The sequence below is a fragment of the Triturus cristatus genome, chromosome 5_2 (assembly GCF_964204655.1).
Source record: "Triturus cristatus chromosome 5_2, aTriCri1.1, whole genome shotgun sequence".
NCBI lineage: Eukaryota > Metazoa > Chordata > Amphibia > Caudata > Salamandridae > Triturus > Triturus cristatus.
This window is the reverse complement of record NC_140588.1, coordinates 1089069483-1089094188: the sequence shown is the minus strand read 5'-3', so window position 1 is coordinate 1089094188 and position 24706 is coordinate 1089069483. Positions and strand designations below refer to the sequence as shown.

Genomic DNA, 24706 nt, shown 5'->3' with positions numbered 1-24706 from the left:
CTAGTACAGCAATATGATAGAGCAAAGAGTGGTCCCCTGGCTATACCAGTGGAAGGAAATGCCTCAGCCAGACATGCTGATATACTATGCTTCTTAGCGTTGTCAGGGAATAAGTGCAGTGAATCAGACTGAATAGGGTAACGAGAAGGCTCCAGCACCCAATGAAAAAAGGAATCTACCAGTGATTAGCCTACACCCTGAAGCAGCCCCCTACGTGGTTGTGATGGCCAGAGTGCCAGCCCTTAGAATAGATCAGATGGAACCATTTCTTGAACTCCAAAACAAGTGTATAAACTGGTTGGGTCTGCATAGGAATTTTCCAATGTCATTGGTTAAGATCCTTTTTACTCGAAGAGCTGAGAAGGGAATGAAAGAAAGGAGACTGCAACATTATGAATTTTAGTGATCCGGGGGTTGTTAGGAACCGGTTACAAAACAAGAATAATAGAAATCCATGGGGTATGGGGCCATTTGGGATATTTCTATAAACCTATTGTTAGAGCCCTGGGCAGCACCAAACCTACGATATATTCAATGTTCTTGTTTGCAATAGGTTTGGGCCCCATGACCAAGTTGATTGACCGAAGACGAAGCGAGTGTTTACATTTTACCCCATTCAAACTGGGAGGACCAGTGGGGAATAAACTGATAACCTAGCTAATGATACAGATCTGGGTAGTCAGACTCCTTTCAACATCGTGATCCCACCCACCCTAGATCAAAAATGATTGAACACAGTGGAATTTCTTAGATGTTATCCATCAGATGATTTAGTAGTTAACACTGGAGACTGTTACAATTGGTGGTGGGGGTGGGGAGACTATGCTGTATTTGTGTACCTCCGAGTGGCCTTCTATTGGGTGCTGAGGGCTACTCTATGGAAGGTTCTAGCAGCGATGGGCATGCCCAATTATGTAGCATTCTAAATGAAGAGCCTGCTCAAGTCAAACTTTGCCTCGGTCAATGTGGCAAACTGTGAAATGACCGAACCCTTCCCTGTAAACTAAGGTCTACAACAGGGTTGCGTGATGGCCCGACCCTCTTTACGTTATATTAACGGTATGGTCAGCTATCAACAGATGCGATGATACGCCGAAAATGAGCAAACTTGAGGGTTCCTGCACTCATGTTTGCAGATAATCTTCTGGCCAAATAGTCAGGAACCAGAAACTACTGGACCATTTTAGCAGGTTTTGCTCCGATATTGGGTCAGAAATAAATGCATCCAAGAATAAGTACATGGTTTTCAATCTAAGTCATTCAACTCTAGCGAACCCCACGCCTAATGGAGCAACCCTAGAACAAGTCTACCTTTTTGAATATCTGGGAGTCACATTAAGTGGAACAATGGATTGGGCTCAATATATCTCTAACAACCCTCCTATCTGTTGCTCTAATTTAATACTTTGTCTAAAGAGATCAGGGGCTTTCTTTTAAACCATGCCCACCAGTTGCCCAGCTCTATCCCTAGAAGGCCAGGGTCCTCAAACACAAGGGGAAGGGGCAGCATTAAACGGTTTGAAGACCACTGCTCTAAGGCATTGGGTGTGGCCTTCTCCGTGGATGAGCAATGTGGACATATAAATCTTAATACCTTAGAATTGGTGGAAAATAGGTTTGAGACAGGTGTAAAATACGCCAGTCAGTACCCATTTGATTCTTTTAAGACTGAATGCCGGACTCTGAACAATTCTAGAAAAAGCAGTTGGACCTTTTATATTCTGGAGAAGATTATGAGTTATCCCTCAATTGACATGTTATTCAACAGCCTTGAGGAAGTGCTTAGATACCATGCTGTGGTTAATTTTTTGTGGAAAAATATATTAGATATTTATTGAAGTGAGTTTACCCAAAATGTGGGAAGATGCGGGTACCTGCATATACACCATCTCAGCCAAGGAATTAAAAAGCCAGTTTAGTTCATATAGGCTGAATAAGCTTATAAACGTTTAGTCACTGGGTAACCCAACAGCCTCTTTTTTAACGATGGATAGTTATAGCACAGAACCCTTTCTGAATGACATGGAGCCGATCCTGGCAAGGAAACTATTGGCACTTTTGATAGGGTACTTTGCCCATTTTGAGGTAAAAAAAAAAGTTAGTGGCAAAGTCAACAGATTGCACTGCAAGGGGGTGCCCAACCTGCAGACATGATAGGGAAACAGTAGCCCACATGCTGTTTTTCTGCCCAACCTATAGTAGGGCTAGGTGGATCATTCCTGTATGTAGACAGTTATGAGTTATTAGACATCTGGAGGCATGTAGAATTATGCAGACCGAGTTGCCAGCCCCTATGGGGTTTGTTCTTTGTAGATATTTATTGAGCATGTGCGATACTAAGAAGAAATAAGTAGTTTAAATAAATGTCTGCTTTTTAATTTCAGATACGACTGACTTTAAAGCTCATAGTACATATGGAATATGCTACTTACCAGTATGCATCTGTTCTTGGCATGTAGAGCTGCAGATCTATACACTGTGCATAGATCGCCATCTGGTGTTGGGCCCGGATGTTTGCAGTTTTTCCTCTTGGAAAGTCTGTGGAAGTCACGAGTTTGGAGACTCCTCCTTTGGTTCGTATTGCACATGGGCTTTGGCTCCATCCTTAGATTGTTTTTCGCCAGCAGGGAAAGATGGAGCGTAGTAGTAACAGTAAAGAAACCCATGTGTATTGTATCTAAATAAGATAAGACTGGAGCGGATACAGGTAGCCGGGGAGGCGGGTGGGCGTGTATAGATCTGCAGCTCTACATGCCAAGAACAGATGCATACTGGTAAGTAGCATATTCCGTTCGAGGCATATGAGCTGCAGATTATACACTGTGCATAGATTACATAGCAGTACCCAACACTAGCGGCGAACACCGGCATCCGTTGCAGTGGTTTGACAGTGTTTTTAGTACAGCTTGGCCCACACTAGCTTGTTGCTTGGTTTGCACATGAACACAGTACTGTTTTGTGAAGGTGTGCGGTGTTGACCATGTCGCTGCTTTGCAGATGTCATCTAGTGGTATGTTCCCTAGGAAAGCCATAGAAGCCCCTATCTTCCTTGTAGAGTGGGCTTTAGGGGGAACCGATCGTGTTAGTTTTGCTTTGCGGTAGCAAATCTGTATGCATTTTACAATCCACCTAGCTATCCCCGATTTGGAAATAGGGTTGCCTTTGTGTGGTGGGGAGAAGGAAACAAATAGCGGTTTGGTTTTTCTGAAAGGTTGTGTTCTCTGGATATAACAAAGTAAAGCCCTTTTAACATCCAGTGTGTGTAAGGCTCTTTCCGCAACTGTTTGGGGTTGCGAGAAAAAGACTGGGAATTCTACCGACTGGTTTAAATGGAATGGAGAAATGACTTTGGGTAGAAATTTGGTATTGGTGCGGAGTACAACCTTTTTGTGATGCATCTGAAGAAAAGGTTCCTGTATAGTGAGTGCCTGTATTTCACCAACTCTTCTGAGGGAAGTGATGGCCACTAGAAAAGCTGTTTTCCATGTGAGAAATTGTAGCTCACACTTATGTAATGGTTCGAAAGGGGGTCCCATTAACCGTGTGAGAACTATATTCAAGTTCCAAACAGGTGAGGGTGGCACTGGGTGGAATGACTCTTGAGGCCTTCCATAAAGGCCTTGATGGCAGGCACTTTGAAAAGTGAGAGGTGCTGCCTATTTTGTAAATAGGCAGCAATTGCAGCGAGGTGTAACCGAATGGAAGTATATGCTAGGTTGCACCTTTGAATATGGAGTAAATAATGTGCTGTATGGATACATTTAAAGGATTGATTGCGTTGTGGCAGTAAATAACAAATCTTTCCCACTTTGCTGCATAGCACGCCCTAGTAGTAGGGCGCCTAGCATCCCTGATAATGTTCATGCAATCAGGGGGAAGGTTAAGGTATCCAAATTCTAGGACCTCCGGAGCCAGATCGCAAGGTTGAGTTGAGCTGGGTCCGGGTGCCTGATCTCTCCATGGTTCTGGGTTAGGAGGCATGGCGAGAGGCATAGCTTTTGGTGTGGTACTACTGAGAGTTCCAGCAGTGTGGTGTACCACAGTTTTCTGGCCCATGTTGGAGCTACCAGGATCAGAGTTAGGGAATGCTGCTGTAGCTTTCGCACCACTAGTGGAATTAGTGGGAGAGGTGGAAAAGCGTATGCAAAATTTGTTTGACCAGTTCATCCATATCGCATTGCCTTCAGGCAATGGGTGTGGATATCTGGCGGCGAAGCTTGGGCATTTTTTGTTTTCGTGGGTGGCGAATAGGTCTATGTGTGGATGCCCCCACTTCTGAAAGAACGGGTGAAGAACCTGTGGGTGAAGTTCCCACTCGTGGATCTGCTGTGTCTGTCTGCTCAGCAGATCTGCCACGATGTTTTGTACTCCTGGGACGTGTTGGGCTAGGAGAAAAATCTTATGTGGAATTGCCCATCTCCATATGCTCTGTGCTAACAGAGCTGTGGAGAGTGTGTGCCCCCCTGTTTTTGAATGTAGTACATGGCAGTCATGTTGTCTGTGCGAATGAGGACTGCCTTGCCTGAAATCTGCGCCTGGAAGGATTTTACGGCGAGGAAGATCGCCAGTGGAGAGGAAGATCGCCAGTAACTCCAGATGGTTGATGTGGAGTAACTTCTGTTGCGGCTTCCACGTGTGCTGTGAGATGTAACCGATAAGCTCCCCAGCCGGAGAGCGATGCATCTGCTGTTAGGATTATCTGTGGGACGGGGTCCAGGAACGGTCGACCTCTGGAAAGGTTTATGGTGTTCCACCACTGCAGAGAGCAATGGGTGCGACCGTCTACCAACACCAGATCTGTCAGTTGTCCCTGGGCCTGGTTCCACTGGCGCGCCAAGCACTCTTGGAGTGGACGCATTTGGAGTCTTGCATGGGGCACTATAAAGATGCAAGAGGCCATCATCCCTATGAGCTGCATAAACACTCTTGCTGGGAGTGTTGAAATAGGAATTTGACGCAGCGCTTGTATTATTGCAATCCTGGCAGGATTGGGATAGGCTATGGCTTTTGATGTGTCTATGGTGGCACCAAGATACTGTTTTGTGCGTGATTGTACCAGGTGGGATTTTTGATGGTTCACCGTGAAACCTAGCTGGTGAAGTAGTTGAACCGTAGCGGCGGTATGTTGCACACATTGTTGGTAGGACGTGGCTTTTATCAGCCAATCATCCAGATAGGGGAAGACGTGAATGTGCTGTCTTCGGAGGTGTGCAGCCACTACTGCCAGGCACTTGGTGAAAACCCTTGGTGCTGTTACCCCGAACGGGAGCACCTTGAACTGGTAGTGTTGTCAGTCTACCACAAACCTGAGGTACTTTGTGAGACTGGTGTACTGGGATGTGAAAGTACGCGTCTTTCAAGTCCAGAGTGGTGAGAAAATCGTTCTGGGAGAGAAGTGGAAGCTGTTGGAGGGTTACCATGTGAAAATGGTCTGAATGAATGTAGGTGTTTAGAGGTCTGAGATCTAAGATGGGTCATAGGGTATCGTCCGTCTTTGGAATTAGAAAGTACAGGGAGTAGACCCCTAAATTTTGTTGATTTATGGGGACCTGCTCTATTGCTCCTTTTTGCAGGAGGGAGATCACCTCTTGTGTTAGTAGCGCAGTATGTTCTTGCGACATAGGGCGGTGCCTGGGTGGAATGTTGGGGGGGTGGGGGGGGGGGGGGGGTGTCGATGTTAATTCTAGGCAACGCTTGTGACGCAGTGCACTTCCCTGACGCATCTAGGAGCTTGGATTCTTTGTCAGGTGGGGGCACCTCGCCCGACGCCTGAGAATTTGAGTGCTTCCTAGCTGTAGATACCACTAGGGAGTCTAATGGTGCAGGGCCTTTAATGTAAGAAGGGTCTGTGGGGGCAGCTTTGTATTTCTCTATCCGAGGGTTTAGGACCCTGGCCCTGACTGGGTCTTTAAAAACCTCAGGGGCATGTTTAATTACGCCCTTTAACATAGGTAGAATAGCAGTGGACCTATATGTATCGTCAAAGGTGTCTAGGAGAAAATCCTCCTCCACTGGGTCGGTATGTAACTCCACCCTGTGGTAGTGTGCCGCCCGTTGTAACTAATGGTGAAAACCCAAGGAATCTTCAGGAGGGGATGGCCTAGATGGATAAAGGTCATCCTGTGGGACATCTGGGATGTCCGGATTGTTATAATCATCCCATGGGTCTGGAGATCCAGTAGGGGTGGGATCTTATGGCACATCTGCAGGATCATAGTAAGGGTCCCCCAAATCGTCTGGGACATGAGACATGGTGGGGGAACGATGAGGTGGAGGAGGAAGAGGTGGGGAAGGAACCCTGAAAGGAGAGATAGCAATGTCCTTTCTCTTTGGAGGTGGAGCTGGCTTGTCCAAGTGTCTTTTGAAGACAATGTCAAGTGTCCAGTCTTTGGATCCTTGGTGAGGGTTTTTTGCAAAGGATCCGGTGTGAAAAGCTCCTGTGACACTGGTTGTTCGGTCAGTGCCGAAGGCTTTGGGGCAGACTGCTATTTAGGTTTGTCGAAGCTGTGCTTCCTTGGAACCTCCGTTTTTGGTCAGTGCCGAAGAAGGTCTCAGCACGGGAGTGTCGGTGCCGAGGGTCTTGTGATGTTTGGTCGGCGCCGGAGGGGCAGGTTCCGACCCCAAAGGCTTAGGCGCTGGGTTTGGTGTGGAGGCAGATTTTTTCTTCGGTGCCGAAGGGTGTTTCTCGGCACCGGTGGTCGGCTGGCTTGAGCCCGAGCTGCTGGAAGGCTTAATAGGCTTCTTTACCGGGCCCGAAGGTGGGGTGTGAGAAGCAGTGTCCTTGGTCTTGCCTAGGCCCGGAGGCAAAGGTGTGACCGAAGCCTTTTTCGGTATCAGCGTGGGAGGGGGAATTGTACTCCCAACCCGCTGCGCCGGGGTGATGTCCTCCTGTTCGATGTCCTGCGCTTCGGCGTCGTCCCGAAGATGTCGACTGGAGCGGAGGTTGAGGAGTGCGCCATGTTGCGTCTAGCCCGTCGATCTCGAATGGTCTTTGAGCGAAAAGACTTGCAGGCGGGACAGTCTCGGGCCTCGTGTTCTGGGGAGAGGCAGAGGTTGCACACCTCATGGAGATCGGTGTGGGGAAACTTGGACCCACATAGAGGGCACTTCTTGAAGGGAGTTCTTTCCATCAGCCGAGACCAGAGCCGGAATAGGCCCGAAGGCCGCCGTCGACCACCGGAATCGAAGTGCTGAAGAGAAGAGGAGTAAGATGATTTATATCTTTGAAGCTCGATGAACGAGGATTTGTGTGTCGATCAGTGAACTGGGAAGTTCGGAACCGGAGCGCAAAGTATTACATCAGAGCCCGATGGCGGAAAAAAACAATGAGGATGGAGCCGAAGCCCATGCGCAATACGAACCAAAGGAGGAGTCACCAAACTCGTGACTTCCAAAGACTTTCCAAGAGGAAAAACAAACTGCAAACATCCGGGCCCAACACCAGATGGCGAGCTATGCAGTGTATAATCTGCAGCTCATATGCCTCGAACATATATCTATATATGAAACCGAGCATTTTAACTATTTATATCTAATTTTAGGTTATTTACATTTTAAAGTTCCATTTGTAATCAATGTTTCATATTTTACTGTAATGGTCTGGTTTATGGTATTTTTGCATGATAAGAGTATTGAACGAAAATGTTTTGGAGAAGTGTATGTGGTGTGTGAGGGGATGGACAAGAGTTAAGTGTTTGAATTAGATTTGATTGCTGGAAGAGGTAATGTGCGCTAAAGTGCAAGAGTTGTGTTTTTTGGTAAAAAGAGGAGGAAGATGGATGAAAAGCAGCATATAGGTTTAGTGGTGACAGAAAGGGGTCTGTTGGAAGTAATTAGAGGGTAGAGCTGGTGCTTTGAGAGTGCCTGGAAGGGAAATAGCTACGTATGGTTTGGATTTGGGTTGTGATGAGTGGATTGGTTCGTGGTATAGGACAGTTGTATTGTGAGTGAAGGGGACTGTGTGGTATTTGGGGTATATAGGTGTGGTTTGTGGGGTTTTGTAGGGGGTGTCGAAACACTTAAGTGTGTGTAGGATTTGTTTGTAGTAAAAGAGTAGGGTACATTTGCTGAGTGTTAATAAGATTGTGGATGGGTTAAGGTGGGCAATGGTGAATGGGGAAAAAGGCTAGCATTTTTGGCCCTAGGCCTAAACAGGCAAGCTGCCTGTCCCCTTCGCCCTTAGCCTCAACACCTGGGCTGAGACACCATAAGCTTAAAAAGCCCTAGGTCAGGTGACCCTAACCAACCACATCACTAGCCCTAACACCAACAGGAGAGCAGGCCCTTAAAGCCAATCACAGCCCTAGTTCTTGCAGCCAGAGACCAACCCCGAGGCCCAATAGAAACCATAGCCCCAAGAAACAATCAAAAACATACACCTATCGAATTAAAACCCTAGCCCTAAATCCAATAGGCAATAGAATAACTACCCCAGGGACCAATCATAACTCCCAGACCTATCAGCCAGTCAAAAACAGTAGCCCAATAGAAACACCAGACACAGCAGCCAATCAGAGCACAGATGTAATGTCCAATGGAAACCTTATAGGAGTGTGTGTGACCTCACGCACTGGTTGACGGACAGGGGACAGTGACCTGCTCCTGAAGAACAGACTACTTGGATGCAGACAGGCTCAATTCACACTCGGCTGATCTTGGTTCACTCTGCAGGTAAGCCCAGATATCTTGGCTGGACTGTACTAACAGGCGCTCACGGCAAAATTTCTATTCTAATCTGAGGGGCACAGATTGTTTCCTTGCTTAAACCAGGGAGGCCAGCCACAGATGTGTCCGCATAGAAGCCATTGTCAAAGCTAAATGTGGACAACAAAATTTAATGGGATCCTGGCGCAGCACATATAGCCACACATGACCGCTCAATTCCTACAGACCTGTCCGAGTTCATTCCTGATGGCTGCCCTGCCCTTAATGGCCAGTGTCTGTTGACTGTCTAGTAGCAGGATGGCCCAGTGCTGCCAGAACGGGTGGGATACATGTTTGTGTATACTAAAAAGGCATTAAATAGTTTAGATTGGTTCTTCCTACACAGTAGCTTCTTACTTCATTAATGATCTCCATTGTTTTGGTCAGTAGATTGAGATGCCCCAACTCTAATTTTTCAGGAGCCAGGCAGCTATGTATAGGGTTGCTGGCGGAGGGAAGTACATCTTCCCATACTGCTTTGTCAGCAAGTCTATCACAAACATATGTCCCATGGGCATCTCCAGCAGGTTGAGTTATGTTTGTCTGGCCTACTGTGGGGCTGTAGATTTTTTCCTGGTTGTCTGGCTTTCTCCAGTACCTTTGGTATCATGGGAATTGGTGTTTAAGGTGTAGGCAACTTTGCCCAAACCCAAACCGATAGTTGTTGAAACCTGGACTCTGTGTTGGCACTGTGTTTTGGTGTTGCAAACAGGTTTATTGTGTCTCCCCCCCCCGAGCAAACTAGCCCAACTGATATGGCAGTGGGGATTACAGAGAAACCTGTTTCTGCCCCTTTGTTCCGGAAGAAAACGGTTGTTCTATCTGTATAAAGACTGTCCGACCTTTAAAATGAGCTTTGAACCCATTCAGGGTTAGGAAAACTGGCTTTATCTGCAGGAAGTCAACATGCTTCAGCACATCTGTATTGTACCCACAGTCCGTTCATGTGTGCCCCCACCCCTTGTGGGATGCATCCATTGTGATGGTCACCATCTGTTGGTTTTTAAGGTCTCCCTAATGTCACTTTATTGCCACCATTGTATCTCCTTTAGTACCTTTGCTGTGACAACCACAAGAACCTAACTTCCAGTGAATTGTGACCAATTGTTGCAGATCTAGGCCCTTCTGGTAAAGGCGTTTACTCTGCCATTGCCTTTACACATTTCTCAACAGGGAATGCTTGTGCAGTCTTCAAGTTAAGTGCTGCACCCAGAACACCTTAACTTGTTCCAGCTGGTTTGACTCTGGTGCGTGGAGAAACACAGTTTGAATGTCCCTTTTGCACTTTGTCTAGAACTTTACCTTCACCAGCCAGTATGGGTTTGTGCATTCCTTTACTTCACGGGTATGCTGCGAGACATTGTGTAAACACCCTTGGTGTTGATTTCATTTTGAAAAGCAGTATAAATTGGTAGTGTACTTATCCTGTACAAATAAGCTATTTTTTGTGGCCTTCATTTCTATGAATGTGTATGGAGGCATCCTTTAAGGTCCTAAGTGGCCATATGGTCTCCCCTCTTCAGGAGTAGTATCACTCCCTGCAGTAATCATTCTGAAGAGTTGTGTGCACAAACTTGTTTATGAATCAGAGGTCCAAGATTAGCTATAGGGAGAGTCCTATGCAATGTCCATGTTGAATCAAATTGTAGGTGGTGATATTTTCCCACTCCTGTGGATAGTTCATCCTTCCACTTTTGTCGGGCACATTTGTGCACGAGGTAGGGGAGAGAATAAAGGACTGGTGTTGTCACTGTTGGTAGGTGGACTGTTGCGTGGCTTGCTGTGATCCGCCATGTGCTGGCTGCTGTTGGCCCGATGGGCAATGTGTTCTACCCATTGGTCAGTGGGATGTTTCCACCCCAATGGAAATAACCACCGTATTGCAAACCCCACATGGCTTACATGTCGCGCTGTCCTTTTTAATTTGCTGTAAGGCCTCGATCACCTGGCCATATAGGGCCATCTCCTGTGAATCGCTTTAAAATAATAGATGCTTGAACCTTTGGTTTAATTACGGATATTCTTAGCCAGGCATGCCTCTGGAGAGTTCCTTTGCACATCTGCCTACTGGAAGTGTTCGCCGCAGTTAGGACCGACGGGCATGTTTCCTTCCTGCACGACATCTACTCTTCATGTGTTCCTCAGTAAGATGTTGCATCAGGGATTCCATCTCATCCCATTGTTGATTTCCAAATCAGTTCATCATGGAGTTGGAAATCCGCCACTGTCTCAGCTTTGCTCTCCATTTTTCTTCTCACCAGATAAAGCCTATTGCTATTGGGTGGTGGTCTGGTGGCAGTAATTGCGCCTTCTAACAGTCTGTGGGCAAGTTACTGTGAACGTATTTGAGTCCTGCGTCAAGGACTTCTCTTTTCAACCCTTGGAGTTATTGCTTTAGTAGTTTCTGGTCCTTTGAATGCCTCCTTGCCTTGATCCAAAATGCTAGGAAGCATTGATAAACAGGTTATGCTGTCTCTGAAGGCTTTGTTCCCTTTTGCATTCTCCAGCGACTCAGACCATCAATTTTTGAGAGACTTTGGCTCTAGGATGACCTTCAGTCAACGTTTTAACAGACACTGAGGATGCCTTTTGGGGCCTTTTTGCAGAGATTTTATGCTCCAAGCCTTTCGGTGCTTTTAACTCTTCAGCATCTCCTGCCACTTTCTCCGGTTTGTTTTTTCTCTGCATTAGTGTCCCTCTGTGGGGCTGCAGTAAGGCCTGCAATTCCTTCCACCACACTGTTTCAGCTAAATGTTCGAGCATCTAGGGGATCTGACCAACTGCAGGGACACTGCCATGGCTCACAACCAATGATTCAAGTCTTCTCCAAACAAAAGGAGTACTGCATCTCGCATGCTTCACTAGGAACCCTCAAAGGCAAAAGGAACAAATGGACAGAATGCTGAACAATGCAAACATTCACCCCCAGTCACAAAGATCTGGGTTTAATCCATAGTTCTGCTCACCACAACACCCCCAGTTTGGACCCAGCAGTATGCCAATCAGTGTTGACCCTGTTCCTCATGTGAACAGTCCAGCCTGAACTGCCAAGCCAGGTCGTCCATGGACCAGAAACCAGCATCCTGGGACCGGTTTTGGGGCATCACCCCTCAATTTTGCCCATCAGCAGCCAGGCTAGCCTGAATCAAGTGGCGCAGTGAGCATGGGACCCACTTCTGGGCATACCCTTCCTACTTAGGGCAACAAAAGCAAAATGAACAAATGGTGGACGGAATGCTGACCGCAAACATTCACCCCCAGTCACAAGGACAGGGGCTTAATCCATCGGAAGCAGGGTCAGGACTAATTTGCAGATGGCTGGGTTTAAAGTGGAATTGAATGGGGAGCAAACAAATTTGATTAAGACCCAGATATCTGTATTGGGGTGAATGTGACACATTGTTCAACATTTTGTCCATCAATTATTTTTGGCATTTGTCACTAGGACCCTTCAGCACAATGCCTCTTGGGCAAATATTGGGAGAAAGTGCCACAAAAAAGCCCACACTTGTCTGGTATTCCTTCGCTATGGAAATGCACCCATTTCTAAAGAAAGCATGCAAGCGAACTGTTTTATAACCTGTTAAGGCACCACACTTAATTCTAAACTAGTAGACATCAATTCAAAGCGGCATTTGTACACTGAAGTTTGACTTACACCTGCAAATGGCTTAGAAAACCTACATGGTGTTTACAAACATTTGAATAAAACGGAGTGCAATTTCCCTGCCATATCTCCTTCCTACGTTGCAATACAGCACACATCAAGTGCTCACGTATTTATAAGGGCTCATATGAGCTAATGAGGTCATTTACGCATGGCAATTCATTAAGCTTGGTAAGTGCGCTGAATGAAAATGATCCTTTTGTATAGCGCACATTCTGCAATCACATTTCAATCCCCGCATATGTGGTAATAAAAGAATGAGGCTCAGTGACAAAGCACTAGGCTAGGATCACAATTTGGTCAAGCATCAAGCTGGGATTGATCCCAGATTTGTGTTTCACACTGCAGTTTGGCACCTAGATAATGACAAAGCAGTACCTGCCATTTAAGGCTCTGGATACTTCAGTCTTGGAGGAATAAATTAGAGGGTGGAAGAGACTGAATACTATTGCGGGTTAGAAGAATGTACCCCGTGGTTTTCCCCTGCAGATTCCCTCATTAGGGCATAAACTAAAAAACAGTGCAGCAAAAAATGCAATTCTGTGCAAAATTAACATTTTTGGGCCACCAAATTTCCTAATGCATGCCGCAATATCTGGGAAGGGGTATGTGGGTCTAGAGACAAGCTACCAGGTACCAGTTAACCCTACTCATGACTGGAGACAGTTCACTCCCCCATCTCCACACCAGTTGAGTTGTAGCACAAATGTGCAGGGCACCACCTGTAATACAAACACGCTTCCCACAAATTAGGAGTCCATAAGCAAAAGTAAAATTCTATAGAAGCAAGTTACAAAAGCCACTCACACCAGTCACTTTTCTCCAAGAAGCACACAGAAACCAGATGAAAAGGGATTAAAATTCACTTTACTAAATACATTACCATCACATCTCACCGCCGGTTGGTTACTTTACATCTTTTATCCCAATGCAAAAGATTTACATGGAACAAGGCTTAGACAGTCATGGTTACTGTTGCATGGAGTTCAATCAGCTTGGGATACAGTATATTTCCAAGAACGACCTTACTAATTGCCAGACATTGAACAGAGATACAACACATTATCAAAAGGAACCATATTTAACAGATGTCCGCGAAAACTACACTAGCCCCTAAAAAAACTCCAGAGGCCAACATGTATGTAAATTTAAAAAAAAAAAATACTAAAACCCCTTTATGTTAACTGCATGATGGGGTAAAATGGCATTAAATGAGCCACAAGATGTGAAGAAAAGGCAAACTAAACCAAAAGCCCCCCCTTTCAGGGGCAGTTATCGGAGGAGCATGGCATCAAACAAAAAACAGCACGGCTTCAGAAAAGAAAGGAAGCCACTGCTTGGAATGATAAAGGCATTGGGAGAGGACTTGTTCCAGGCAATACCAGAATATCAGCTTTGCACAGATGAACACAACGCAGTAAGCCATTCTATTTAAATTAAAAAAAACACATCGAGTGAAATATGAAAGCTGTTCAGGACAGCACCAGTTTTGTCCACAAAATAGATGTGAAAGATCACTAATAGTAAGGGCCCTCCGAAAAACTGGGGAGAAGGAGAGGAGTCTAATATCTACGACGCTTATTGGGCCCAAAATCTCCTCCAGGGGCTCCTCTGTTGAAACCAGGCGGCTGCTGACCTGCTGCCAGAGCACCTGCAAGTCCTTCCATTGCACTGTTCTGGCTAAAGCGTTCCGCAGGGGGTGGCGTCTGGAGAAAGAAAGAAACATTTGTCAGGCAACTCCTTCAGTATGCTGTGTCATACTAGTTTAGTTATACCAAGTTTACTTAAATCCCCAAGCATGCCACATCTTACCTCAGGATAATCCGCACACAACAAAAATTTAGACGAGGAGACAGGTTCTTATTTGATTAACAATAGAAATTTCTACGAGTGCAATTACTGCAAATGCTGCTGGGAGACCCATGTGTATGACTACTACAAGATTAAGACATGAACGGTCACAGCACATGCTGCACAGAGAAGGTAATATTCAGGATCTCCCACATTCGGTTGGAAAGCTAAGCCTCCCTCCCACCAACATGAGGGTTCAGAAAGTAAAACATTTGTTGCCCTCATGTTGGGCTATTTTACAGAAGAAAATTAAACAACTATGTTCAACAGACCCTACACCTTTGTTATAATCCCCTAAAGCTGTTTCTTACCCTATAGTAATGGTTGTGTTCCTGACCAACACGTCTTATTGTTGGTGTGTTCTAACAGCTTGTATTGCTTTTAACAAAATCTATAAAGTATAAAAAAACAAAAAGGGCAAATTAAAACAGTCTCTCCAAATAGGGAGCAGCTGCCCACCTGTCTGCCCCAAATTTTATGACACTACTGTGAGAATAAATGTGTGCCATTTAATTGTTCTAGCTCCAAGTGTGATGCCACCCCCACCCAACCCCTCTCCTCCTACACTCCCAAGTTAACAGGCAGCCAATAAAGGCTCACATAAATCCAGCACATAAACTCACTAGCACCCAAAGAGTAAAGAACTAGCACCAAGCCACTGTAATGCAGCAAACATTACCATTCCCATGGCAGATCCCTCAGGCATTAGTGCTTGAGTTGTGGCTGCAGTGGGTGTCCCTGTTCCTGCTGCTGCACTCGGTGGAACACTTGGAGCACTTCCCATCGAGCCACGGTTGTTCATCCCCATTGCACCTGAGAAAAAAAAATACACCCTCAATCTTACAAGACCGTCTTCTGCAAAGATTCCATCTCATCACTTTACAGTGCCTATAACTGAAAGAACAGAACTTAATAAAAGTCTGTAACAATGCCACTCAGTCCACAATCATTCTTCCTAATCTCTATTGGGATACTGTGAAAAGGACAGATACAGGAGAACAGTTACAGAACATGCCCAGACACCAAATTCTGACCATTACCCCACCACCTTCCAGCACAATAGTTCTACAGTTAGTAAGGTTTAGTTGGCCTCTTCTGCAAACTACACATAAAAACATGGAATAAAAAATCCTTGACAGCGATTTGAACACCTTGTTCAGAGGATCTTTGTGATGGACAAACCAATCTTCACTGTTACATGGGACTGGGGATTTTTTTTTAGCCACGGCACTAGGAGACTTGACATTTAAACTTGGCTTTATGACTTGGCCAAAGTATGCTGCTTGTAAACAATTCTGGGCAGGTACCTGTAGGAAAGAGCCCTTTGACATGCCATCCCTACTTCTTGCTCATGGGTACTGATTGATAAGTGCACTGGGACTCCGCAAACTAACCTGGCCCCAGGGCCAGAGCTGCTTTCCGGCGCAAAAAGAAATAAATTTTCAATTATTACTTAATTGGCTAAGAATTTAGAGCCCTGGTAAATAGTACCTAGGGTACTCCGGGCAGGGGTACTAAACAGTCCCTATGCAGTATGCATTTTGCCACCCAGAGGGACCACAAAATACTGTAGATGAAAAGGTGCAAGCCAAATTTTAAAAACACCACATGGCACACTGCCTTGCCGAAAGACACTGCAGGTACTATGTGCAAGTTACCCCTACAGGAGGGTGCATTATGTGACATGTGAGGACCTATCACAGGCGCATATTCGCTCATGCAGGAGTCTAGTTTGATAAGACATTGCAAGTGATCAGAGAAAACATCATGGAGGCATGTACTGGGCACTGGTCATTACGAGTTACCCAGCTACATGATGGCTTTGAGACCAAACACCATAGGTTAACATCTGGTCTTGAAAAATCAGTACTTTTGCAAGTTTCGGATTTATTAAGACATACATCCAGAGGGTACCTTAGAGGTACCCCCTGAATGAAACTTAATAATAATCTGGCCCACCAAGGAAACAGCTCACCAGGACAAAATCTTCATAGCTCCAGGTCAGATCTGTCATCCTTCCAAGTTAGGAGACGCCAGATACTCTAAGAGCCACCCAGGACCACTACCCTGGGTACTGGAGCATTTGCTGCAACAAAAGCTTTGTCTCCGGGCATCATGGATGCCAAAGCAGACTTCTAGAGGGACTTCAGGATCACGGAGGCCTGCACAGAGTATCCCTGCGGTCCTATTCTATCCAGTTCACCCAAGCAAATAGAGCAACCTTTTAAACTCAACACCTCTGCATCCTATTCACCCCCTTCCCACATTCACAGAAAACACTGTCTCTGTGCTCGAGATAAGAGACCTTTTGGGTTCTGCCAGACTTGTCATCAAGTCCCCATTGCAGCCTCACTTTTGAAGGTACCTTTGCCATTTACTTTAACACGCAGCACTCACGACAAACTGGACCAGTACCTCTGAACCAGGGCAGGTAAAACAGCTGGTGGTGGTTTTATGGACCATGGCCCATAAGCACCGTAAGCCCCCATGAGTATACAAAACAGTTTGCAAGTATCTATGCAGTGTAGGTTTCTCCTATACAGGAACATCACATGGTTTGATGCTCACGCCTTAAACTGCTATTCGAATATTCTCTATTACTTTGAAAATTAATATCTCCAAAAGTACTTACCTGATTCAGATGTGTCTAAAATTATATTAAAGTGTTATTTTCTAAATGCTCAGATTTTGACTGTACGCGTACAAATGCTTAGCACTATGCTCTAAGCCTAAACTGTGTGACCACACTACCAAAAGAGAATATTTCATGTTATTACCTCTGTAAACCAACAAGGATTGCTTGGACTCGTGTTGGTCCACTATATAAATAGCCAGCTTCCTGCACAGGTCACCCAAGGCCTCAAGCCCCAATCCCTGGTACGCCATGTTCATTCTCAGTTTAACTGTTATTGGCTCTAAAACGCTAGATTTTTCATGGTAGAATGCTTTATGAAATCTTTTCTGGGATAATTGAAGCAGATGGATTTGAGGAGCAGGAGGAATAGGGAGGGTCTGGTGTCTGCCTTTTTAGCCTTTGAATATTCAGCAGTTACGCCCAACTGGTTCCTGTGCTGACACTTGCTTAACCATTGATTTCACATCCAAGTACTCTGCTCAGATGCCCAGTGTTCAATTGCTAGGGTCGTCGATTGCCATTTCTGAGCCCAACAGCAGGGGATAAAAAAAACTTTGGCGACGACACATTTGACGTGTTTCCAGGCCATCTTCATTTACATGAAGCGAAGTTGCCACCTGCGACTGTTCACATTTCACGATTCTGCAATGGCTCAGATATGGTCAAGTATAATTTTATATGAACTCTCCTAATTATTCTTAGCCGGGCTCATGTGTGTTTTATTAGTAAGACGTCATCAGGGCAGCCGTGGAATGAATTTTTAAAGTGTTTTATTCCAAAAATCTGTTTAAAGCTCGTACTGATAACAGTAAAAAAGTTATTAGATCTGGCTAAAAACAAGTATTTTGTTTTTCACCTTCACAGTAACTGCATATGAAATTAAGCACACAGAATGAGAAATAAAAGCAAATTTGAACTATTTGATGGGAAATTAACTGTACATTATGAAACATTGGTTAATTCAATCGCAGCAGATGTCAGTGACGAGAGCAGAGTCACAGAACTGGAGCCCGCTTGGCACCATACAGAATAGCGACCTGTGTATTTAGTGCTATGAGGTCCCAACAAGTAAAGCACTGAAAATTTAATTTTAGAATTTCATTACACCCACGATAAGCGGTACCACTGGAATTATGCAGCAGAAGGCCAAATAGTGCGGCCAGGTTGATTAAATTACGGAACATAATACAGCACTTTTCATGATTGTATTTTGTCATTTTCACACCTGTCTTGGCATAGATTGCCCCTCATAACTATCAGTTTGTCACAAACATAGCAATAAGCAACAGAAAGGTGCAGTCAACCAGTGCAAAGGCCCTTCCACTGTCCTGCAGCATGTGTCGCTGCATTCAGTAACTTTCACGGTTTGAGCAAGAAATATGTATTAAAATCTGCAAATTATAGCAGATTGCGAGGCAAATCTATAATTATGAAAAAAATGCCCCAGCCGCATAACCGCTAAATTGAAGTGGCCTGAAGCAGAAGCTAGGCTGCCACAATGATTTAGTTTATGATTAATACAAGTGCATATTAATAAGGGCTAAGAAAATGAGCGACTTAACTGCAGTTCTCCAGTATTGATATCTTTATAGATTGCAAGCTTGAAAAATTCCTCGTCGAAGAGGCCGTGTGGGACTGTGGGGGTACCATAGTAAAGCAGTATGTATCACTATCATAGGCTATACTGGCAAGGAACTTGAAGTTTGAAAAAAGAACAAAACTTGAACTACAACCAATCCATGACAACACCCTCTAGAACACTTAGAGGCAGAGGCTCCGACTTCCAAGTACAAGTGGAAATAAATTGGGAGCCTCAGGAGAGGGTGGGTCGCATGTGACTACGGAAGAAAGCAATACTGGAGAGAACTGCAGTTGAAGGTTACTTATTTTGATCTCCCGGATTGGATCTTTCATGGATTCACATGCTTGAATCAATAGCAGTTATTGTAAGTGATTTAACTAATGTAAGTACAAGGAGGTCGGTGGATAACAGTAATACATGGTTATATGTCTATATAGACATAACGGAGTAAATACTCAGTGATAAAACAGTCATGCAGCATACAACAATGATCTATATCTGTATAAGCCTACTAATCAACTATAGTTGCAGAGGATCACCTTATTGGAACACATTAAGTCGACATCGCCTGTCCTACAGCTGCATCACAGTGCCGATTCCTGGCAGTTGTGTTGCACAAACATGTTAGCACACTTCCATATCGCAGCACAACCCTTCCGATTGATCTATTGTGCTTACAGCTCCTCTTGTAATGGCCTCATTTAGACGCACCAGCGGGATCAGGCCGACTGAGGAAGAGTTCATGCCCAGTAGCAACTTGTACAGCATGAAACAGACTTCTGGACATTGAGCCAAAACCTTGGTTTGTATCCAGGTTGGCTTCTAGAAATATGGTCTTTGAACAGTGGAGGATTTGGGATGATTCACTGCGAGACCCAGTCTGAAACGAAGCTTTTGTAGCTTTGCACTCCCTTGGAGAAGCGATTGGTGGTCTTTCGGCTAAATATCCAGGGTATGACCATAGGCGGGGGAAGCTTTCTGCAGGGCCTCGTTTTGTAAAAGCCACTGGGCAGGCGACAGTACAGTTGACGAAAAGCAGGTCTGTATAGGGAACGGAAGGACTGGAACTGCTGGTGGGAACACTGGTATCCTCCACTGGAGGTTGCAAATCCCCCTTCTACAAGCCCCCGAAATGGCAACTTTTAGAACGGACTGGTGCAGAGGGATCTGGCTGTGTCAGTTTGAGGCCAACAGAGCATATCTATGTACTTTCCAAATAAGTCCCCCCGCCCCCCATTATAGGCCATATCCAAGATATTGGACTGTACTTCTAGCCAGAAGGATTCAGCTTTCAGCAACCCCAGCAACTGCCACTGCTAGTTGACTAAAGCAGAGGCGATGTCCACTGTGCAGTATATTATTTCTGAAGAGGTACACTAGTCTTCTTGCAAGATTTTGCTTGTTTAAGACTTTAGCGTCTGGAACCAGGCCAATGTGTGCCGATATCTGACCACATCTGCCGATCGTAGCAACTCAGACAGAAATGGTCACATGAACAGTGCCTATATCGCCCAAGCGCCTTCCTTCTATGTCTGGTGGTGTATAGATGGGTGCAGCAGGATTTCTGGAGAGACGTTGCATCGCTTGCAAAATCACAATCGGGTTTGAGATGTCCTGCAAGGCAAGCAGGAGACCTCTGGAGCCCTGTATTTTTTTTTTATCAATACAATGCAGAACAGCAGCCTCAGAAGCGAGGTTTCTCAATTAATGCCTTCCTCCCAGACAATGGAGGTGGCTCGGACTGGCTTTCTGGTCAGACTGCTTAACAAATTGGCAGGTGACCCCCTCCCCCCTCGCAGCACTGGCCATTCAATTAAGAGCCCCGACGTCCTCTTGGGGAAGAGACTACAGGCTGCACTGGTGGGGGCGACAAAGTGGGGATAACAATCATCCCAATTACCTTGTGGATGTCAAGGGTCCGGAATCTTGCCTTACTGTCATCTGAGGACCATGGGTCTTCCCTTAGTGAGGCGGCTATATTGGAGGCAGGCCTAATGGGGAGGAATGGTTTGCGCAATAACCAGAGGTAGGCTGAGGGTGAACTATTGGATGCTCCTGTGGAGGTTTAGGGAATCTTTTCCAGGAATCCTGCAGCATAGCCTACAGATCCTGAACTAACTTCCCAATAGTCCTCATCCTGGTACTTCATGCGAGCGGACCCAAAATGCCCATCATCCGACTCCACCACTGCCAATCAAGGTTTCTCCTCTCAGTCACCTATTGGACCTGGAGGAGTAGTCAGTTCAGGTCTCAAAGTTGCTTCAGATATTTATCATTGTAGACTGTTGCGATCTGAGCAATGGCAAAAGGCAAGGTGTCTGGTCTTGGTTTAGATGAACTGCCCGTCACCGGGGATGTCGACGCAGTAGTCGGTCAGATTAATATTGTCAACTGAGGTTGTATTTGTGCTCATTGTAGACTGTTCAATTGATGAGACAGTGGTACACTATGTCGGCGAAATTGCTGTTGGTAGGGCTCGAATCATCAACTGTCAGGAAGAATGCAGACGTTGCCCAGCCCTAGTAGATTGTGCACCTCAATTGTCCTTCAAGGTTTTGGAGAAAAAAAGCGCAGAATATTTTACTCTCCTTTACCTTGTGCCAACATGCAGCCTTTTTTCTGCAGGATCTAAAGAGGCCTTTTTATACTTCAGACATGGGCGATATGAGAAGGTTCCAAACACTAGAAGAAAACTGAGCACAACTCAGATTTTCTACTGCATGTTGTGTAAAGCAAGTCTGAGGGACTCAGCCTCTAGTGTTCTAGAGTGCGGTTGCCCAAATGGTTATGTTTAGGTCTTTTTAAACTGACTGCTCATAGTCAGTGTAGCCTATGATAGTGTTACATACAGCTTTACCATGGGACTCACTTCGTCAACTAGGAATGATTCAAGCATGTTAATCTGTGAAAGATCCTATACTGGAGAGCTAGACTGTACCCAGTGCAGACATTTTTTATAAGTCCATTAAACAGACATTCCAAAACACAGCACCCTTCGAGTCTCTCAAAAAGTAAGGTTTTTAATCTCGCTAATTCACATGACACCTTAACCCTTTCGCCGCGGCGCTGGGGGAGGTGCGGGGTGAGCACGGCACCGCCATGCTCGTGACAGAACCACGCCGTCATGAGTCACGGGCGAGCAGTGCTCATGACAGCGTGGTTCTGTCACGACTCCGCCCGCACAGGTGGGGAATCAGTGCCGCGTGGGAGGAGCGGCCGCAGCATGACGGAACCACGCCGTCATGCGCACATGCCGCCCGTGGCTCATGACGGCGTGGTTCCGTCATGCGCACACAAGAGGTTAAATTAAAGCACTTCATTGTTTTAAACAAAGTGTATGGGAACAGTTTTAGTAAAATTCAAAAAACCTTGGCTTACATACACCCGGCTAGCTTTGACCGGTTTACATGCGATGTTTTCAGGTGGTCAAAAGGGCCATATTCAGGGCCCCGAGTGGAACAAAGAAAAAGCCATGGATCGTGTCAAAGATGGCTAAGAAGTGGGGGCTATAATCTTGATTCACAAATACAGACCACTTGGCAACTTCAGGTCATCTCATTGAAGGTGTTGAGAAATGTAGCTTTTAGGTCTTGCCTGCGAGACATTGTGAATGAGGCCATTTCAGAAGGGGACTTGAAGCCCCGCCCCTCATTTTCATTGGCTGGCATCACAGTTTATGCTAAATGGTGGGCTGCCATTGGAGACGAGGTTTTGTTGTCTCCTTTTCATCCGGCCCATCCGGACTGGATCGTCTGCCTTCCGGCTTTCGTGCACCACTCCTCTTTAGGAGGCGTGTAATCCCGGCTCATGTTTCTAACAGCGTGTTTCTCTTCACGAGTGCCGGTTGCAGCGAACATATCTTTACTGGAGTAGTTTGGATACAACTGTAAACCGAGCGCAAGGCTTACAGTGCTTTCTTTGATTGGTACTGCGCTGGTTTATTTTATCGATTGGCCGCGTGGGCTGCTTTCACACCGTTTCCGACCGCTTATTTTTATTCCTCATGAGTGCCGGTTGTAGCAAACATCTTCACTGGAGTTGAGATACAATTGTAAACCGAGCACAAGACTCAGTGCTTTCATTGATTGGCTGCGGGGGCCAATTTCACCACGCTGTTTCCAACAGCTTGCTTTCCCAGTGACGGACATGGTTAGTTTAGTATCCATTGCAGTTTTTAATTGGCTACGCAGTTAGTGTACTCCACCCTGTGGCTTTGCTTTAGTTCTAAAAACGTCCTAATCAGCGCTTGTATTTGCCCGCACCTTTAAATCAGCTGCACTGATCGGGGAGGCTCCTTTGTTGTGCCCTTCTCCCCTGCCATGCCTGCAGAGATACTGAATCTCCTGGGTGGCAATCCGAGGGCAACAGTAGTCTCCACCCCAGCTGGTAGTGATTTTTCTAATCTGTAATAAGGTTCTCACGGCAAGTTACATATTTTAAACGTCTATTATGGCATGCTTGTAGCCGGAATAGTTTTGTTGTTTCCTACGGGTGTGCTTTTGTATATTTTAACAATTTTTACATTCATTCGCCTTTGGAAGGTTGAGTGGAACTCTTGTTCTAAAATTACACTTCAAAACAATGTTAACTAGTGATTTCTTCTGAAATTTGGCTTCTTGGGTTCCACTGACTGGTGGCGTTAAAGACTGAAAAAGAACATGGGAATGGAGAAATTGGGGGGCACCCTACATTTGGCAGAATCCTGATTAGATATATTTTCTAAAAGTTTGGCACCATTACTTTTAGATGCTTCGGTAGAGACGTTCCTACTTAACGCTTCCATGTTCAAGAAAGATGCTGTTCATTCTGCGATACATAATCCCATTTTGTCCCAGTAGCGATGCTCTCTATTCCACGAAGTTGCTTAGTGCTGGTTAATCAGCTTGCTTCCAAAACATTCAGTAATCAAAATAAATATAACTACTAGTGTGTTTCATTTTATTTGAAACATGATCCATTTTCGCGGAAATTTCAGCAGCACTTAAGGCACTCTCCAGTGAGTCACCACGAGGCTCTGCCCCCCCCCCACACTTTACAATAATAAGCGCAGTGCCATCTTCACAGACACCGCGCTATGCAATAGGTGTTACTTTTGGAAACTAAACAATGTTTAATTTTTTAAAGGCCGCCATTTACAACGTCAATAGCTCAAAATAATGTCATTGCGAGACCTATTGCATTGTAAATGCTTGTTTTAAGTGCAACTATACTATTATAGCTGCTTTATCACCATTATCGGTTTGCATTAAGGCCCAGTGAACTGTTGCTTTTTGCTTTGGGCATTGAAGTGGACCAAGGAACACAATGATGTAGGATACACTTGTCGCCTGAGGTTTAAGGTAGACGGGGAGGGGGTTAACAATGGGCAGGATCCTGGCTGCTTCACAAGGCATTAGTTCTCATTAGTGAGGCATGTGCAGTGGCACTGGAGCCCAGGATTGTGAAGTCTACTGCAGCAATCAGGGTTTGTATAGCGTGGCTGCTTCACCCGTGATAGTCTAGAGGTGCTGTGGGGTCCGGATGTGGGATCACAATGCCTGTTCCTATTGTTTGAACATCCAGGTCCTTCCTGAACAGTTAGTGACTGTGCTGCTCTGAGGAGCAGTAGGATGGTTCAGATCTTAGCTGTCAGCTGGGAGAAGGAGCAGCATCTATCTTCGCCTGGCAGATGCACTGGGTAGCTGCTAGGGAAGACGGATCTGGAACAGATTAGGACAGTTTTACTTTACAACTGAGGCATGGTTGGAGCTAAGAGCACCCTTGCGCAAAGGAGCAGGGCAACACATGAGCTCACATTTCATGAAGTGTTTCAAGATCAGAGTGATGGCCAGCCTTGGTGGGGAAGGGGAGAAAGAGGCCAAAGGGGTAGCCTGACGCCATCATTAGTGCAGAAGGTGCAGTGGCATTGGGGTCCAGGAGTGTGAGGGGTGCACAAGACCCCCAACAGTAGCGCTAGCCTAAGGTTCTCTCATGTATTCATATGTCTCACATTTAATGTGGCATGAGGTACATTGCCCCTCCCATAAGTCATACCATAAAGTTTTAGGGGGCGGCTCCGATTTCAAAACATTTGAGATGGGGTGCTCAAAAAAAAGTTTGAAAACATCTGGTAAGCATCCAAAGGAAAGGACACCCAGGGAAAGTTTCCAAGCAGCCACCACGTGGGGCATAATGCATGGGTTCATACTGCCCAAAATCTTAATTTCTGAACAGGTACCTTCTCTATCTTTCCACAACACCTCCAATCAACTTAAGGTGTCATCTCACC

General features: G+C 45.5%; 1 protein-coding gene across 2 annotated transcripts in view; it reads right to left on the bottom strand.

Annotated features, from left to right (window-relative positions):
- Positions 1–13217: 13217 nt before the first annotated feature.
- NONO (non-POU domain containing octamer binding) overlaps positions 13218–24706 on the bottom strand; it is a 28925-nt gene continuing 17436 nt past the window's right edge. Inside the window, exons 11-13 of one of the 2 annotated variants that reach the window (XM_085608439.1) lie at positions 14901–15034; positions 14533–14612; positions 13218–14076 (exon numbers count right to left, since the gene is read on the bottom strand). In XM_085608439.1, the coding sequence (XP_085464565.1) occupies positions 14568–14612; positions 14901–15034 (179 nt within the window). In that variant the 3' untranslated portion in view covers positions 13218–14076; positions 14533–14567. The remainder of the gene's footprint in view (positions 14077–14532; positions 14613–14900; positions 15035–24706) is intronic. The other variant, XM_085608438.1, reaches the window with a different exon arrangement.